Here is a 19,583-nt window from a genome sequence, read left to right as displayed (position 1 = left end):
TATAACGATATATCGAGTTGTTGGATATCGAATTGACAAAAGTTTCATTGTAAACGATATATCGATTTGGAGTAAAGGACAGTTTAATATAACGATATATCGAGTTGTTGGATATCGAATTGACAAAAGTTTCATTGTAAACGATATATCGATTTGGGAGTTGACCCTGAAACGATATATCGAGGTGACAGAAACCGATATCCCACCGCATGTGGAATATATGTAAAAGAACAATATCGGCCTGTACGCGCGAGGGAATACATTGCAATGCCTAGATATGACCACGAGACTACTCGCTAGTACATGTACCGAGCCCTGGAGCCCTGGTTGTATACCACCGTATACAGAAACCTAGCTGATATAACCACTGATTTATACACGCGTGGAGCCACGAGACTCCACCAAGCATATCGGAATTCGCTGAGCTTTTCACATGGTTAAGGCGAAATGGGGTTTATCGGACAATGGTATTTCCCTCACATAGCGACGTGCCAGTCCGGACTCATGCTGGTTTTACCGTGCTAGACCGACTCCACGCCGACCAATCCTTGTTTTATTTCCTTAATACCCCGCGCCAGGCAGGGTAACAACAAGTACCATCTTTAAACATCTTTAGGTTTGACGCGGCCGGGGATCGAACCCTGAACCTTCCGCTCTCCGGACACAGTATACAGACTCCGTGCCGACCAGTCCTTGTTTTATCCCCTTGATACCTAGCGCCAGGCAGGGTAATAACAAGTCCCATCTTTAACGTTTTTTAGTTTGACGCGGCCGGGGATCGAAACCCGGACCACGTCACTATGTAAGTCCAACGATTTTGACCGCGACATTAAACTGAATTTCCCCTCACCACAAGTGTATGAGTTTAGTCAGCCTCTCCTCTGAGAGCACCTCCGTGTTACATATATAATGGCGTGTCAGCGTGGTGTGATAAGACATCCCAGTGGCGTAGGGCGCAGATGTTTATATATTTATTCAAACCAACTAGAAAGCTGATCACAGTCGGGTACTGTCTAGGATTCGAACTCTTCGGAACGGATCCTGTCGCAAGTAAAGAACGCAACTATGCGAATCACGGCTACGGACAATTATACAAGCAATGTGGGCTTTCTCCAGCGGATCCTGAAAAGTCACAGGGACGCATCTCTACATACCACAAATATAACAATACCGTTCTCAGGTTGTGATCGACACACATCCCCGTCAGTTCATAATGAATATTGAATAATGTCGATAAGGCAGTTTAACGTGTGACCAATCACAGACCACACAGCAGACCTTACATACCGGCCTTATCGTGTTTCACACATTCAAGGGGTCATTTTACTCTGCAGTCACGAATTCGGACGAGTTAAAGTTTGTGGATGCATAATTCATGGACAAGATGTAGCCACATTGTTGTCAGATTACAGAACATTAATACTCATTCATGCATATATAAATATTATAGTCTAATTTGAATACATACAAATGTAGCTATGGAAATGAAGAATGAATCAATAATGAAAGTTGAAAATATGAATAAATAAATAAGTAATTGAGAATTGTAATCTATGTTTTGGTACTCAATCCACTTTAGCCCCTTTCCAATTGTAACTTGGATTATTGTGCATGCTTTGGTATATATACTGCCGGGCAAAAGAAAGTATACACCAATGTTTTGGGTGGCTTAAACTGAAACAAACAAGAAGTGGTTATTGGATGGTGATGTATTGGATACGGGTTTCACAGTTTTTATATTTACCTGTGGTGTGTTTCGGCGACTGTTTTCAGCCTTGTAACAGATTGATAACGTTTGTTATTTTGTGGTCACATCCAATTTTCAAATGTGTACTTTCTTTTGCCAGTCAGTATATATATTTTTTATCATCCATCGGTTATATCTCGATGTGACATTGCGTTATGGATAGCCGAAGGCGAATCTTAACTTACAAAGTTCATGATGTATTTATTTTAATTACTTATGTCTGGAAGGTTTAATTTCTGAATAAACGTTTGTGTTCAAATAAGGAAACGTTTTTGCTTTGTTAATGTGTGTAGTCAGTACACGTTGGCATCAATATAATCTTTAACACATATTTTGATATAGCTTAACACCTGGTGTCATCGCTTGTTTCACGTGGTCCATTCACATCATTTTCCTCACGATTTCAGTTACGGTCTACGAATCTGTTGAGGTCGATCTTCGAGACTGATAATGATCTGGTGTTGACGTTTTGAATATGAAGGTGCATATAAGAATATTATTTATATCAATATTGGTGTTGAATCACTACGAAATAAAGTGGAGTGAGTGAGTATGTATGGTTTTACGTCGCTTTAACAGTATTCCAGCAATACCACGGCGGGGGACACCAGAAATGAGCTTCACACATTGTACCCATGTCGGGAATCGAACCCGGGCGAGACAAGCGAACGCTTTAACCACTAGGCTACCCGACCGCCCGAAATACAGTGGAATGGTTATAGTGGCGGAGTCAGTGTCTGGTAACTGTATACAACGAAACTTCGTTAATCCGAACGACCCTGCTTCAACAACAGTCAGGTTTAACAAACAGTAAACTACGGTCATAACGAACTTAAAGGGACCACTAATTTTAGTTCGTTATAACCGTAGTTCGTTATAAGCATGTCTACAGCATACAGTAAACTATGGTTATAACGAACTCAAAGGACCACTAATTTAGCTCGTTATAAACGTAGTTCGTTATACAGTAAACTACGGTTATAACGAACTCAAAGGGACCACTAATTTTAGTTCGTTATAACCGTAGTTCGTTATAAGCAAAGTTATATACAGCAAATGGCCGGGACCAAAATTACAGTTCCTTATATCCGCCAGTTCGTTATAAGCGTGTTCGTCATAAACGTAGTAGTTCCTTACCAACGAGTCATTGTTCCGATGTAATGACATCTGCAGGTACACGTATGTATACGTTACTGGAAGAAATCGTCATAAAAGCGGAATTCCAGATAAACGGTGTCCGGGCTAGCGAGGTTTCATTATATGTCTGCTAAATAAATCTAATCACGAATAGCCACTTTAAAAACTCGTGATCATGTATAATGGGGAAAACATGACAAATTATGCTAAAAAATATATACCGCCCCACTTCTGATGGCCTTGGGGATTTTTGTATGTTTCCGTGACGGTGAAAAAACACATGGTGATGTTGAACACATCTGGTTCTCATAATATGTAAAGTGTATTGTTAAATATAATTCCATATCTGATCATCCCTATCAAACGGTGAGCAGTACACATGCACTCATCTGCATTTGATTGGAGAGCCGTTTCAGTGCGCTATTTAAGAAACTCAATCCAGGGGTACAGGATTTTGAAAAGGTGGGCTGCCTTTAACATACAACATGCCGGAAGAAAGCAAAACAGTTTTCGTTTGGATAGTGGTGGCTATATTGTTGACAGTAGACTATGTAGTTATATGTTTTTTAAACGTTGACATGTTATGTTGACCTCCACGAGGTATGTGTGTGTGTGTGAGGGGGGGGGGGGGGGGGATACCACTCGGTGGGATCGGTGTGTAATCAATCATTCCTGACGTTTTTCATTAACTCTGACCTATGACAGACAGATGTTCCCACGTTGCCTGTGTCAACTTGATGTTTATATGTATGAATATGTCACACAAGACGGTCATGAAGTCGCATCCAAATATCCATCATCTGTTTTAAAAGCATGTGTTTCATCTAGCTTTTTCAAGTACGGCTATTTGTGTGAGTCGTTTTGCAAATCGATTAAAACCATTTGTTCTTACTGAAGTTAATGACATACAAATTGCAATATATCAAGTTCTGTCCACGTATACTCCACGCGAATCCAAATTAGCACTGTTGATCTACGAATGACGACAATTTCCTCTCATTGGCAATCCCAAAGTGGACACGGGTTTCAATTATATCAGCAATATGCAACAACAAAACGTTTTCCGAATGACAAGGTAGTCTGTTTACAGACTGCGTCACGTGTTTGAATAGTACACGCTGTCAGAGCTGGAGAATCGATAAATTCAGCTGCAATGGACAAGATGTCTGCCCTTCCTCACCTACCTGAAAACATGGCCGTCTCGGTCAATTACGAAAAATCCTCTGTCATCTCGGTAGCAGTACTGGTTTCCTGTAGCTATTCTCCATAAAATAGTTCCTTGGTATAACGACAGTGTTGATCTTAGCGTCGTGTAAAATGTCCCTCCGACATTCAAGCGCATCACCTTGTCGTTTGAACGGGACATTTTCTTCGGGTTTGCTTGTCGTCTGCTTTTTGTCGTCTGCTCGGTTGTCGCCTTAGTTCATGGTGTCGCAACTAGAATCTGTAGCCCGGGGTGTTCCGATGTGTAGAAGTGGTTATTAGTTGTGTGTGTGGCTAATAGCTGTACATACAAACGCGTGGCTACTTCCAATGATTATGACGCCCTCACAATCCCGATATAGCGGGACAGGTGTGTATAACGGGGAGGCTCTCCACCGATGCGCCGCTCGGCTGTTTCCGTCTCGGCTGATCGATGGAGGGCTGAACAATTAAATATTCATGCTTCGGGCTCTGGTATTACATTCATCGGCCCTTAACACGGATTGCGGTTTTTTGGATGCGTCATGCATCGCTGACGGTAAGATGTGTCTACTCAAATGTCACCTGTCAGAAGATATTATATCACCACTCTGACCTCATGCACTGGGATAGAGAAATATGTCAAAATATATTTCAATATTCGGCTTGTTGAAATAAATTTCGTGTTGTTCACGACCTGACCGCCACTAAAATTGCTCGTGCCCCTATTTTTTTTCATTTTAAGCTGTTATAAAACGTCAATTTTAACTCAAATTTCATTTTTGCACCGTTGCCTCCATGGCTTGAAGCCCCTCACTTTACACCACGAGCCAAAGGCTACAGGCATAAGCGTTATGTGTATAGATTATAGGTATGAGCGTATAATATTAATCGGTTAACAACAGTTAGTGACACAGTACGGAATCATTAATATGAACATTGCGTTAGGGCGGTTTAAAGCCAATGTTAAAATGTGGGAGTAGAATAACGCCAAGTCCCCGTAATGCAGTTATGTTTAAAGGTTAAAAAACATAATTCTGTCGGGACCAAAAGCTGAGAAGGAATTGGTATAGGCTGATACAACTGAGAAGAGGTTGAGTATAGGCTGATAGAGCTGAGAACAGGATGAGTATAGGCTGATAGAGTTGAGAATGGGATCCGTATAGGCTGAAAGAGTTGAGAATGGGATGGGTATAGGCTGAAAGAGTTGAGAATGGGATGGATATAGGCTGACAGAGTTGAGAATGGGATGGGTATAGGCTGACAGAGTTGAGAATGGGATGCGTATAGGCTGACAGAGTTGAGAATGGGATGCGTATAGGCTGACAGAGTTGAGAATGGGATCCGTATAGGCTGATAGAGTTGAGAATGGGATGGGTATAGGCTGAAAGAGTTGAGAATGGGATGGATATAGGCTGACAGAGTTGAGAATGGGATGGGTAAAGGCTGACAGAGTTGAGAATGGGATGCGTATAGGCTGACAGAGTTGAGAATGGGATGCGTATAGGCTGACAGAGTTGAGAATGGGATGCGTATAGGCTGACAGAGTGGGGAAAGGGATGCGTATAGACAGACAGTTGAGAATGGGATGCGTATAGGCTGACAGAGTGGGGAAGGGGATGCGTATAGGCTGACAGAGTTGAGAAGGGGAGGCGTATAGGCAGATAGAGTGGGGAAGGGGATGCGTATAGGTAGATAGAGTGGGGAAGGGGATGCGTATAGGCAGATAGAGTGGGGAAGGGGATGGGTATAGGCTGACAGAGTTGAGAATGGGATGCGTATAGGCTGACAGAGTTGAGAATGGGATGCGTATAGGCTGACAGAGTGGGGAAAGGGATGCGTATAGACAGACAGTTGAGAATGGGATGCGTATAGGCTGACAGAGTGGGGAAGGGGATGCGTATAGGCTGACAGAGTTGAGAAGGGGAGGCGTATAGGCAGATAGAGTGGGGAAGGGGATGCGTATAGGTAGATAGAGTGGGGAAGGGGATGCGTATAGGCAGATAGAGTGGGGAAGGGGATGCGTATAGGCAGATAGAGTTGAGAATGGGATGCGTATAGGCTGACAGAGTTGAGAATGGGATGCGTATAGGCTGACAGAGTTGAGAATGGGATGCGTATAGGCTGACAGAGTGGGGAAAGGGATGCGTATAGACAGACAGTTGAGAATGGGATGCGTATAGGCTGACAGAGTGGGGAAGGGGATGCGTATAGGCTGACAGAGTTGAGAAGGGGAGGCGTATAGGCAGATAGAGTGGGGAAGGGGATGCGTATAGGTAGATAGAGTGGGGAAGGGGATGCGTATAGGCAGATAGAGTGGGGAAGGGGATGGGTATAGGCTGACAGAGTTGAGAATGGGATGCGTATAGGCTGACAGAGTGGGAAAGGGGATGCGTATAGGCTGACAAAGTGGGGAAGGGGATGCGTATAGGCAGACAGAGTGGGGAAGGGGATGCGTATAGGCTGACAGAGTGGGGAAGGGAATGCGTATAGGCAGACAGAGTGGGGAAGGGGATGCGTATAGGCTGATAGAGTGGGGAAGGGGATGCGTATAGGTAGACAGAGTGGGGAAGGGGATGCGTAAAGGCAGACAGAGTGGGGAAGGGGATGCGTATAGGCAGACAGAGTGGGGAAGGGGATGCGTATAGGCAGACAGAGTGGGGAAGGGCATGCGTATAGGCTGATAGAGTGGGGAAGGAGATGCGTATAGGTAGACAGAGTGGGGAAGGGGATGCGTATAGGTAGACAGAGTGGGGAAGGGGATGCGTATATGCTGACAGAGTGGGGAAGGGGATGCGTATAGGCTGATAGAGTGGGGAAGGGGATGCGTATAGGCAGATAGAGTGGGGAAGGGGATGCGTATAGGCTGACAGAGTGGGGAAGGGGATGCGTATAGGCAGACAGAGTTGAGAAGGAGTACAGCACGGGCTGATAGAACTGAAAACTGGATGGGTATAGGCTGATAAAATTGTGAAGGGGATCAGTAAAGGTTAATAGAGTTGACAGAGTTTGTGAGGATGGAGTCCTGAGGCCACAGTGGGTTGCGATCCTAGCCCTAAGATCGCACAGGGAACTGTGTCCTGGACTGGTCGTGACATCCATGCTGTGGGGAATAGTCCCTGGATGATCAAGTACAAGCACACACACATACACGCACGTACACACACACATATGCACGCACGCGCACACACACACGCACGCACACACGCACGCACATACGCACGGCACGCACACATACATACATAAACAGCGCCTTCCAGATTGCCAGTCCAGCCAGGATAGACATATCACTTTCAGAGAAACGTACACTCGGATCACATAAAGAAATGTTACCATGGAAACACAGTTGTTGGTGTTTGTAAATTTTGTCATTTCTCCGACTTCAACTCCATCGCGACTAATAAGCCTGACAAAACTGTAGTTTAATGAAACTTTCACTTCGCAAACGAAAACTTTATCAGAACATACACGTCTTCACAGCAATACAAAATATGGATGATATACACATGACATATCCCAATAATTGACTATAAAAAGTGAACTACACACACATTGTGTTATCGGCACAGTCTTGCTTGACAACCGTATAAGGATTTATACCGAAACGTCGCTTTTTACAATATAAAAGAAGTTGTCATCCATAAATTGTGTCCACTTTGAAACCACACACGACATTAAAAGCAAATGAGAGTTATCTCCCTTGGTCTGAGATAGACATCGGTCCCCGGAGAGGCGCCCGTAAAATCAGCTGTTCTACTCGGATTCATTGTATTTGTGTTTGAAACCTCAGACAAACCAGGATTCTTTTTATTCGGATTCTCTCCATTTTCTGTTACCGTTTGCCTCGTATAGTTTGGGTCGTAATTAATACTGATACCTGTGTTATCAGCACTGTATATATTCAAGGCGTGAGACGGTCCTACTATAGTTGTATGTATACTCGGAGTACGGGTGGCCCAGTCGTCTAAGGCGCCGCGATTCGCTGTGCAGAGTTGCGTCCCTTGGGCACGCCAGAAACCTATGATTGTGGGTTCGAATCCCGGTTCGCCCCGATTATGTTTCTAGGTTTGTCAGCACCATACCCGTGCTCGTGGGTTTCACCGAAGTGGTAAACGTCTGAGACCTGCATCACTTCGGGCTTTCCTCCCACATTAAGCTAACACGCCGCGATATAACTGGAATAATGTTAAAAGCGGCGTTCAAACTCGCTCACTCACTCACTATATGTCTACTGACTCTGTATAAAAAGACCCGTGTCATGAAATCAGTAAATCATCACACAAGGTCATCAATGTCAATGAATACTCAACACATGAGTTCAAAACGCACTGTTTTAGGTCTATAATTACAAAGAGACAACGAAATGAGACCAACCATTGGCAGCAGCAAAACAAATTGTTTGTTTGTTGTTTAACGCCGCACTCAGCAATATCCAGCTCTATGGCGGCGGTCCGAAAATAATCGAGTCATGACCAGACAATCCAGTAATTGATATCATGAGCATCGATCCACCAAGTCAGCGAGCCTGACTACCCGACCCCGTTAGTCGCCTTTTACGACAAGCAGAGTGGCATGTTACGGCAAGATTGGGTTGCTGAAGACCTATTCTACCCCGGATTTTCAAGGGCCCATGACTAAGTGCAGTGTGCCAGTGTCGGGAGATTTGTTTGTGAATTTTCGTGGTCTTAGGATGAGAGCAGTGGCGTCTGGGGCTAATTTCGGCATATAAAATTAAATGAAGCAACCGGACAGGAAAGGAGTACAAATAGCATATACATATATATTTCGTCTGGTTGGCACCATGGGGAACAACACTGTTCTCTTCTCCCCACACTGTGTGTGCAGCTGATAAACTCGCAAACTACGCTGTCGACTACGACATGGAAAGAACTGTGGATGGGGTCAGACTGTCTTTCACTCCCCTGCTTGCCAAATCCTACCGTCAGATCCAAGCAAACATTCCTCTAACGGCTATCCAGATCATCTACCGATTCATTCTTTCTGATGTTCATCAAACCAACCTCCGAAATAGGCTCCTAGAGAGTCTCAGAATTCATTCAACCCAAGCTTCTCAATTTTTCGAAGCATCCCCAGAAAGACATTGTCCCGACAAACAACCTGTTGGTTCTGCAACATGTTGACTGGACGTTCAGATGGTGGGTGATGGAGATGGAGATGGGGATGACGATCGCTCACAAAAAGGTTTGTTTATAATATATTGTCAGGAATGAAGCTCACTTTACACTTTTCGTAATGTTTTTTCTTCTTCTATTATTATTATTATTATCGTTTGTTTTAATGAGAAAATTACCGAATATATAATTAATATTTTCATACCAACATGTATTCAGTTTCAATATCGATATTTGTGTTGGAATAGTTTAGTTTCTCGTGAACTAAACACCACGAAAAAATATTGTCCTCACCCACAGTTAATTCTCACCAAGTTACAATAAACTAGTGCTAAGCATAGCGGAGTTATGCCCCCTTTTCTTTGTACGCGTGTAACCTCTCTGTCGCCTTTGACGTCACAGAGAAAAATAAATAAGTTTTCGTCATTTACGGCAGGCTATTTTGTGCATTGAATGTATGTCGTTAAAGATACGCATGTTACTCCATTTGATACAGAGTTATGTCGTTCAGATATTTGGAAGTGTTTTGTTCGCTCACACTTCCCGTAAAGACGCAGAATGTATTCTCGGACAACACTTATAATTAGCGGTTTTCAAACCGGTTTAATATTTGCAGTAAAATTTACACTATCAGATAGGAAATTCAATATTCTACATCTCTGCGTAATTTTATAGCCGGATGTAGATCCAGTGCCGCGTGAGCGCAATTGTCGCACAACCTTCACTTTTGCGATCCTAGGAAAATGTGTGTCAGAAAAAAATGTCGACATCCAGCGGGTTAAATCGAAGTTGAATCAGACTAAATATTCACTAATAATAATAATTAATTAATAAGTATGATATTCAATTCACCAATCCGAATGGCGGCTTGGTTCAAATTTCGGAATACAAAGATACTAAAGTAAACATATTTATTCGCAAGGAAAATTCCGAAAAATTGTCGGGATCTAATCCCATCTGACAACGTTTCTGAGCCAATCAGATTGCTCACTCCCATGTCACAGTTTTGCTTTGAGTATAGCGCATGCGCAGTCGTTGGTAATTTGTTTCTGTTTGTCGGCCCCGCCGTGATGCTGGCGGACTCCTGCTAAAGGCGGACTGACCCCAACAGGTCCCTCATTTTCTGTTAAGTAGAGACGCTGTGCTGTGGTGTACAGAGGGGTGAATAAACATGTATGTGCCTTCTTCTCTTTTCAAATATGAACCAATCAGATGATCTGCAGCTTCTATACATTCATATCCCTGGCACTCTCCATCATCCAGCTCTCTGTGCGTTACCTTTCCATTCCCCTTGAGCATTGCCCTAAACAACCGTCGCTTCGTCTTGTCCTGAAGGAACTTGTGCATTGTCTGGTTTAGGAAATCCAGAGGTTTGTTAAAAAAATCCTCAGCGGATATCTGGTTGTCATGGTGATACGCCGTGACGAACAGTTTACAAATATTGGGAAAACCGTAAGGGCAGTCTATCTCACATATGGCTTTAACCCTTTCCTTATCAAAATCCAAATCTCTCAATTCAGGCACCGCATTCCAAATTTGTATCTTTTCGTCAACATCTCTCTCCGACAAAACATTGACAGTGTTTTCGTCGTTGAACATATATGTCTTTAACCTTCCTAAATCAGGTGAGGCCGATTGCAATATATAATCTCGACCAACAAACAGAACGGTTACCCTTTTTCGTCTTTCCGCTATGTCTCCCATGTTGAACTCCATCGTACGCAGAATGTGGCAAAGCACCGGTCTCCATCGCGACCACTCCGCGACGCTGAAATCCAAGTCTCCCAATACGTCATCTAGCATGATGACAGGCCCAGAACAGGTCAGGGTGACCTCGGAGAACTCTGATGGGGATTCGACCTGAAAGACTTGTCTCCCCTTGTTATGCTGATCTTTGAGGGCCATGTAAGCAATCACCGACTTCCCTTCTCCGGGGCTCCCCTTAATAGTCACCCAAGTGGCTCCTTCGTCGAGTTTATTCGTCACCTTTTTGAGAGCCTCAGTTTTCACCATGTCTTGCGTCCATGTCTCAATCCTCGTCGCGGTTCTTTCTGCAACATATAAAGTGGAAGAATGATATTCGTATCAGTTTCATACCTCGCGGAGCGAAGAAATCATTTTAGCACCATGATTACAAATATGAAAGCATTTGTGAAATATCTCTCGTTGTCCAGTTGACGATACACATGATTTGCAAATCCTGCACATTGAAATCCATGTTATGAACCGGATGTGTAGTTTGTTACTCGATTTTGATTGGACTGTGCATAGACTCGTTAGTCCAGCCAAAATGTAACTCCGGAATTCCAGCCGAGGTCGGCAAGTGGGGAAACTGGTCTTTTATAGTCAGTTGTCTTTCGGGAAGGTAACATGTCATGTCTGCATCTCCAGATCAGTAAAGTTACAAATTATAGCAACTGTATTCAGGCCATGTTATGCAGTTACTCACTCCGTATCTTCTGTGCTGCAGTCAGCGGGGCCTCCCCCTCGTCCTCCTGACCGGGGGCAGGTTGACCAATGTTCTGAGTTCCTCCAATGGTCAGGTTCCTGGCTTTTGGGGCCGTCACCTGCTGCTCCACCTTGATGAAGTTGTACTGGACTGCTGAGTGAGTGAGTGAGTGGACTGCTGAGTGAGTGAGTGAGTGGACTGCTGAGTGAGTGAGTGAGTGAGTGAGTGGACTGCTGAGTGAGTGAGTGAGTGAGTGAGTGGACTGCTGAGTGAGTGAGTGAGTGGACTGCTGAGTGAGTGAGTGGACTGCTGAGTGAGTGAGTGAGTGAGTGAGTGAGTGGACTGCTGAGTGAGTGAGTGAGTGAGTGGACTGTTGAGTGAGTGAGTGAGTGGACTGCTGAGTGAGTGAGTGATTACCAACATTACAGTGAGTGAGTGAGTGAGCCTGATTACCAACATTACAGTGAGTGAGCCTGATTACCAACATTACAGTGAGTGAGTGAGTGAGCCTGATTACCAACATTACAGTGAGTGAGTAAGTAAGCCTAATTACCAACATTACAGTCAGTGAGTGAGCCTGATTACCAACATTACAGTCAGTGAGTAAGTGAGTGAGCCTGATTACCAACATTACAGTGAGTGAGTGAGTGAGCCTGATTACCAACATTACAGTGAGTGAGTAAGTAAGCCTAATTACCAACATTACAGTCAGTGAGTGAGCCTGATTACCAACATAACAGTCAGTGAGTAAGTGAGTGAGCCTGATTACCAACATTACAGTGAGTGAGTGAGCCTGATTACCAACATTACTGTGAGTGAGCCTAATTACCAACATTACAGTGAGTGAATGATTGAGCCTGATTATCAGCATTAGAGTGAGTGAGTGATTGAGCCTGATTACCAACATTACTGTGAGTGAGCCTGATTACCAACATTACAGTGAGTGAGTGAGTGAGTCAGATTACCAACATTACAGTGAGTGAGTGAGTGAGCCTGAATACCAGCATTACAGTGAGTGAATGATTGAGCCTGATTATCAGCATAAGAGTGAGTGAGTGATTGAGCCTGATTACCAACATTACTGTGAGTGAGCCTGAATACCAGCATTATAGTAAGTGAGTGAGTGAGCCTGATTACCAACATTACAGTGAGTGAGTGAGTGAGCCTGATTACCAACATTACTGTGAGTGAGCCTGATTACCAACATTACTGTGAGTGAGCCTGATTACCAACATTACAGTGAGTGAGTGAGTGAGCCTGATTACCAACATTACTGTAAGTGAGCCTGATTACCAACATTAGAGTGAGTGAATGATTGAGCCTGATTATCAGCATTAGAGTGAGTGAGTGATTGAGCCTGATTACCAACATTAGTGTGAGTGAGCCTGAATACCAGCATTACAGTAAGTGAGTGAGTGAGCCTGATTACCAACATTACAGTGAGTGAGTGAGTGAGTGAGCCTGATTACCAAAATTACAGTGAGTGAGCCTGATTACCAACAATACAGTGAGTGAGTGAGTGAGCCTGATTACCAACATTACAGTGAGTGAGCCTGATTACCAACATTACAGTGAGTGAGTGAGTGAGCCTGATTACCAACATTACAGTGAGTGAGTGAGTGAGCCTGATTACCAACATTACAGTAAGTGAGTGAGCCTGATTACCAACATTACAGTGAGTGAGTGAGCCTGATTACCAACATTACAGTAAGTGAGTGAGCCTGATTACCAACATTACAGTGAGTGAGTGAGTGAGTGAGCCTGATTACCAAAATTACAGTGAGTGAGCCTGATTACCAACAATACAGTGAGTGAGTGAGTGAGCCTGATTACCAACATTACAGTGAGTGAGCCTGATTACCAACATTACAGTGAGTGAGTGAGTGAGCCTGATTACCAACATTACAGTGAGTGAGTGAGTGAGCCTGATTACCAACATTACAGTGATTGAGCCTGATTACCAACATTACAGTGAGTGAGCCCGATTACCAACATTACAGTGAGTGAGTGAGTGAGCCTGATCACCAACATTACAGTGAGTGAGCCTGATTACCAACATTACAGTGAGTGAGCCTGATTACCAACATTACAGTGAGTGAGTGAGCCTGATTACCAACATTACAGTGAGTGATCCTGATTACCAACATTACAGTGAGTGAGTGAGCCTGATTACCAACATTACAGTGAGTGATCCTGATTACCAACATTACAGTGAGTGAGCCTGATTACCAACATTACAGTGAGTGAGCTTGATTACCAACATTACAGTGAGTGAGTGAGTGAGTGAGCCTGATTACCAACATTACAGTGAGTGAGTGAGCCTGATTACTAACATTACAGTGAGTGAGTGAGCCTGATTACCAACATTACAGTGAGTAAGTGAGTGAGCCTGATTACCAACATTACAGTAAGTGAGTGAGCCTGATTACCAACATTACAGTGAGTGAGTGAGCCTGATTACCAACATTACAGTAAGTGAGTGAGCCTGATTACCAACATTACAGTGAGTGAGTGAGCCTGATTACCAACATTACAATGAGTGAGTGAGTGAGCCTGATTACCAACATTACAGTGAGTGAGTGAGCCTGATTACCAACATTACAGTGAGTGAGTGAGCCTGATTACCAACATTACAGTGAGCCTGATTACCAACATTACAGTGAGTGAGTGAGTGATCCTGATTACCAACCTTACAGTGAGTGAGTGATTGAGCCTGATTACCAACATTACAGTGAGTGAGTGAGTGATCCTGATTACCAACATTACAGTGAGTGAGTGAGCCTGATTACCAACATTACAGTGAGTGAGTGAGCCTGATTACCAACTTACAGTGAGTGAGCCTGATTACCAACATTACAGTGAGTGAGCGTGATTACCAACATAACAGTTTGTGAGTGAGTGAGTGAGTGAGTGAGTGAGTGAGTGAGCCTGAATACCAACATTACAGTGAGTGAGTGGGAACAACATTACAATGATCACCTCAATATACCTGATTATCATGATTATCCAAATTCCCCTGGTTATCTTAATTCCCCTTGTCATCCTGACTTCCCACATTGCCCTGATAATCTTAATTCTCCATCAGAAGGAGTGAGTGAGTGGGTGAGTGAGTGAGTGAGTGAGTGGGTGAGTGAGGTTTTACGCCGCTTTTCGCAATATTCCAGCAATATCAAGGCGGGGGACACCAGAAATGGGCTTCACACATGGTACCCATGTCGGGAATCGAACCCGGGTCTTCGGCGTGACGAGCTAACGCTTTAACCACTAGGCTAGCCGACCGCCCCCCATCAGAAGGAAATATGTTTTGAGGCCTACCTGCAACGGTTTGATCAGAGGTTGCTGAGTCCCAGAGTGAAGGCGCAGTCAGATTGTCTTTTGTTGCCAGCAGATGAAGCCCTTCTTTTGCCATGACCTGGTCTATTGCTGCTTGTAGGCCATGCTCTTTTGTTGCCATGACATTGTCTCGTGTTGCTTGTAGACCCTGTTCTTTTGTTGCCATGACATGGTCTCGTGCTGCTGGTAGACCCTGTTCTTTTGTTGCCATGACATGGTCTGGTGTTGCTTGTAGTCCCTGACTTTGGGCTGCCATGACATGGCCTGGTGTTGCTGGTAGACCCTGTTCTTTTGTTGCCATGACATTGTCTGGCGTTGCTTGTAGTCCCTGACTTTGGGCTGCCATGACATGGCCTGGTGTTGCTGGTAGACCCTGTTCTTTTGTTGCCATGACATTGTCTGGCGTTGCTTGTAGTCCCTGACTTTGGGCTGCCATGACATGGCCTGGTGTTGCTGGTAGGCCCTGACTTTGTGTCGCCATGACATGGTCTGGTGTTGCTTGTAGACCCTGACTTTGTGTCGCCATGACATGGTCTGGTGTTGCTTGTAGACCCTGACTTTGTGTCTCCATGACATGGTCTGGTGTTGCTTGTAGTCCCTGACTTTGGGCTGCCATGACATGGTCTGGTGTTTCTGGTAGACCCTGTTCTCTAGTTGCCATGACATGGTCAGGTGTTTCTGGTAGGCCCTGACTTTGGGTTGCCATGACATGGTCTGGTGTTTCTGGTAGGCCCTGACTTTGTGTCGCCATGACATTGTGTGTTGTTCTATCTTCTAAAGGGGAAGAAGTCAAACCGGAAGCACATAGTAAAGGCGTGATATTGGCACACTTAAGAATCTGTTTCGTCAGGATGTCTGTTTCTGAAATGATTAAAATGAAGAATAAAGAGACTACTACATCGTATCATCGTAATGCATATTTTTCGACCATCGACCCTACTGCTTTGGGAAACGCCCAAACAATGGAATGGAAAAAAGAAAAGGTGATCAACTTTAAGATGCAATTATGTTTATCATTTTCAGCATTGTAAATGTGTTTTGTAACTTAAAACGCACCTCGATCCACTTTTCGATAGGTCTCGTGTTGGACGGTGTTCACTATGACATTAGTAGGACCTGCCCGGGAATAATATAAGTCACCGCAGCCGTCCTCCTCTTCCTCGCCGAATCTTTCTTCTCCACGCTCGTCTTCAGCAACTTCCTCATCAGGTGCCACGCTGTCCTCATCCTCATTATCATCATGATGACCTTCCACGTCAGTGTCATCTCCTCGCTCCCCTTCTCCATCTTCGTTCTTTGTGTCCTCTTCCTCGTTGCAGGCTGGTCCTTCTGCCTCTTTGTCTCTGTCTGCTCGGCAATCATCTTCAGCATCTTCTTCATCAGCCGTCACATATTCATCATCATCATCATCATCATCATCATCATGAACGTCTGTGCCCTCCATTTGTCCTCCAATACTACAACGTGCCTTGTGTAGCTGACGTGTTCATGTCAGGTGAACAAAGGGTAGCAATGAAGAAAAAAACTATATGTTTTGAAGTTCGACCTGTTAGAAAATACAGTGGTCCGTTATTATTATTACAAATAAATGGATCGAGTCAGGCTAAGTGTCTTGGTTGATTGCACGTCATCGTATCCAACTTGCGAAGATCGATGCCACTTGTTTGTTTGATTGTTGATTAACGCCGCACTCAGCAACATTCCAGCTATATGACGGCGGTCTGTCAATAATCTGGACCAGACAATCCAGTGATTGACATCATGAACATCGATCGATGCAATTGGGAAACGATGACATGCATAGACCATGTCAGCGAGCCTGACCACCCGATCCTTAAAACAAGCATAGTCGCCTTTTAAAGCAAGCAAGGCCTATTCTTCCCATGCTGTTGATGTCAATCTCTGGATTGTCTGGTCCAGGCTTGATTTTATACAGAACGTCGAAAAAACAGCTGGAATATTGCTGAGTGCGGCGTAAAACAACAAAACACAGTGTTGAATCACGTTTTTGAGTAAATCATGGGAGTACATATGTACTCACGAGTGCAGGCACGGTGCTGATCGTGACAAACTGAGAATCACAATGAAGGCGAATTTGGTAACGATTACAGTAACAGGCACAATGAATAATTAGTCACATGCGTCGATTTCGTCACCCGTGTTGAGGTGAATCAGTGAACTAATTAAATAATGAAAGCACTCACTTGCTCAGTTTCCGCTACGTGTACATCACAGAGGTTGGTTTATGTATGTTCAATCTTCCATTACGAGGTTTTTATCAGCGTGTATCAAATGAGATCCCGCTGTGAACAAACGCTGATCCACACAACTCTGACATCTGACTCTATCACACTGTGTCTGATCTCAAGTAGATACAGTTGTACATACTTCCTGTTACATCCGCCGTATCTGGTTTTAAACCAACAGTTCCGACACGTCATCATCAAGCTGTTTCCGTTTACGAAAACAAAGCGGATAGAGAGTGGTTTCTGTTTTGAATAATACCATATATGACGGCGGTCTGTAAATAATCGAGTCTGGATCAGACAGGCCAGTGATTGACATCATGAGCATCGGATAGAGAGTAGTTTCTGTTTTGAATAATACCATATATGACGGCGGTCTGTATAGTCGAGTCTGGACCAGACAGGCCAGTGATTGATATCATGAGCATCGGATAGAGAGTAGTTTCTGTTTTGAATAATACCATATATGACGGCGGTCGGTTTAATCGAGTCTGGACCAGACAGGCCAGTGATTGATATCATGAGCATCGGATAGAGAGTAGTTTCTGTTTTGAATAATACCATATATGACGGCGGTCTGTATGATCGAGTCTGGACCAGACAGGCCAGTGATTGACATTATGAGCATCGGATAGAGAGTAGTTTCTGTTTTAATAATACCATATATGACGGCGGTCTGTATGATCGAGTCTGGACCAGACAGGCCAGTGATTGACATTATGAGCATCGGATAGAGAGTAGTTTCTGTTTTAATAATACCATATATGACGGCGGTCTGTATGATCGAGTCTGGACCAGACAAGCCAGTGATTGACATCATGAGCATCGGATAGAGAGTAGTTTCTGTTTCAATAATACCATATATGACGGCGGTCTGTATGATCGAGTCTGGACCAGACAGGCCAGTGATTGACATCATGAGCATCGGATAGATAGTTTCTGTTTTTAATAATACCATATATGACAGTCCAGTGATTATCATATCATGATAATGATGGCTTGGTTCGGTCCTTGTATTACTGTCTTCGTCGTGCTTCCATGGTACAACCCAGAACATGTAGAGGGCGTCCTGAAAAATGAGATAAATATGATTCAAATTCTCCGGAAGTTCTTGTTGGACTGACCAGGGAGCTCTTGGGAGCTCTTGGGAGAAGTCCATTCGCTATCTGGGCTGCGTGTAGACGGGGCAAGGACCCTGAGCTGATGATGAGCCTAACAAGCCTGACTGTGCCAGGATCACCAAAACCCTCTTTGCTGCATTTTTTATTTTAATCTGTATACAATAAGTAATAGTGTGATGATGATGATGATGGTGATGATGGTGATGGTGACAGTGATGATAATTACAATAGCCTCTCCTCCAATCCTTCCTTACATGTATTATTGATGGTAATCATAATTACAATGATCTATCTTCCAACCATCCCTGCATTATCATAATTATGCTGACCCGTGTAGAATAGGTCTTCAGCAACCCATGCTTGCCGTAAAAGGCGACCATGCTTGTCGTAAGAGGCGACTAACGGGGTCGGGTGGTCAGGCTCGCTGACTTGGTTGATGCATGTCATCGTTTCACAGTTGCGTGGATTGATGCTCATGATGTCAATCACTGGATAGTCTGGTCCAGACTCGAGTATTTACAGACCGCCGTCATATAGCTGGAATATTGCTGAGTGCGGCGTTAAACAAAAAACAAACAAACAAACAAACATAATGATGGTAATGATAATTACAATAGTCTCTCCTCGTAAACATCCCTGCATTTATTAATGATGCTGCTGATGCAGACACTAATAGTGATAATAGTAAATTGAGGTAAGTTGTATTGTTGTTGTATTCAAGATTATTGCACTTGATTATTGCACAGCGACGTGCATGCACGTATGTGTGTTGAGCGTGTGTGTGGCTGCTTGAAGCAGGCCGGACTAATGCCGGTTTTACAAAGCTAGCCACTGTAATACAATGTCGCAGTTCAACGTGAATACCCGACTTAAACACAGAAACTGACCCTGCGCCGACCAGTCTCCATTTATCACCATAATGCTGAAAGCCAGGCAGAGTAACAAGAACCATCATTAAAGCATGAAAATGTTTTACAAGTTGAAATGGGTCAGCCCGTGTGCAACCCGTGGAGCACCCGTGTCAAATGCGGGTTACACACGTTGTCAATGCGTGTAAGGGGAATGAACTTCCAGGCTCTCGTGTACGCCATTGCGCAAGGCGGCGTGCTTTTTTTGCTTTTGGTTTGAGTTACATGAGGATGAATAGTTGGAAAGATGTAAACAAACTGTTAAAAGAAAGTATATCTTTGTCTCGCATATGTATACTGATATGCATACATACGAAATACATAAATA

The 19,583-nt window shown here is 43.9% G+C and overlaps 2 protein-coding genes across 3 annotated transcripts in view; both read right to left on the bottom strand.

Moving 5' to 3' along the window:
* Nucleotides 1-4,459, bottom strand: part of LOC139472719 (BTB/POZ domain-containing protein KCTD4-like) — a 34,543-nt gene extending 30,084 nt beyond the window's left edge. Inside the window, exon 1 of the mRNA XM_071255169.1 lies at nt 4,069-4,459. Within this exon, the coding sequence (XP_071111270.1) occupies nt 4,069-4,250 (182 nt within the window). The 5' untranslated portion in view covers nt 4,251-4,459. The remainder of the gene's footprint in view (nt 1-4,068) is intronic.
* A 5,735-nt stretch (nt 4,460-10,194) lies between these two features.
* Nucleotides 10,195-17,295, bottom strand: LOC139472775 (uncharacterized). Of its 2 annotated transcripts, none has more exons than XM_071255241.1 (5): nt 17,185-17,295; nt 16,037-16,526; nt 14,963-15,841; nt 11,648-11,800; nt 10,195-11,249 (listed from the first exon to the last, which is right to left on the bottom strand). In XM_071255241.1, exons 2-5 carry the CDS (start codon nt 16,422-16,424, stop codon nt 10,315-10,317), a joined length of 2,355 nt encoding a protein of 784 aa, XP_071111342.1. In that variant the 5' UTR covers nt 16,425-16,526; nt 17,185-17,295; the 3' UTR covers nt 10,195-10,314. The 2 variants fall into 2 exon arrangements, with proteins under 2 accessions (XP_071111342.1, XP_071111343.1); XM_071255242.1 differs by having other exon boundaries at nt 11,648-11,797.
* Nucleotides 17,296-19,583: the final 2,288 nt, after the last annotated feature.

This window comes from Haliotis cracherodii, unplaced genomic scaffold (assembly GCF_022045235.1).
Source record: "Haliotis cracherodii isolate W230 unplaced genomic scaffold, xgHalCrac1.p SCAF_25, whole genome shotgun sequence".
NCBI lineage: Eukaryota > Metazoa > Mollusca > Gastropoda > Lepetellida > Haliotidae > Haliotis > Haliotis cracherodii.
Note: the sequence above shows the minus strand (reverse complement) of the source record. Positions and strands in the feature narration are given on the sequence as shown.

Coding starts and splice junctions, on each gene's coding strand:
- LOC139472775 (XM_071255241.1), bottom strand. CDS start 16,424: ATGGAGGGCACAGACGTTCATGATGATGATGATGATGATGATGATGAT. Junction 15,842..16,036: donor CTATCGAAAAGTGGATCGAG/GTGCGTTTTAAG, acceptor TAATCATTTCAG/AAACAGACATCCTGACGAAA. Junction 11,250..11,647: donor TGCAGCACAGAAGATACGGA/GTGAGTAACTGC, acceptor TATATGTTGCAG/AAAGAACCGCGACGAGGATT.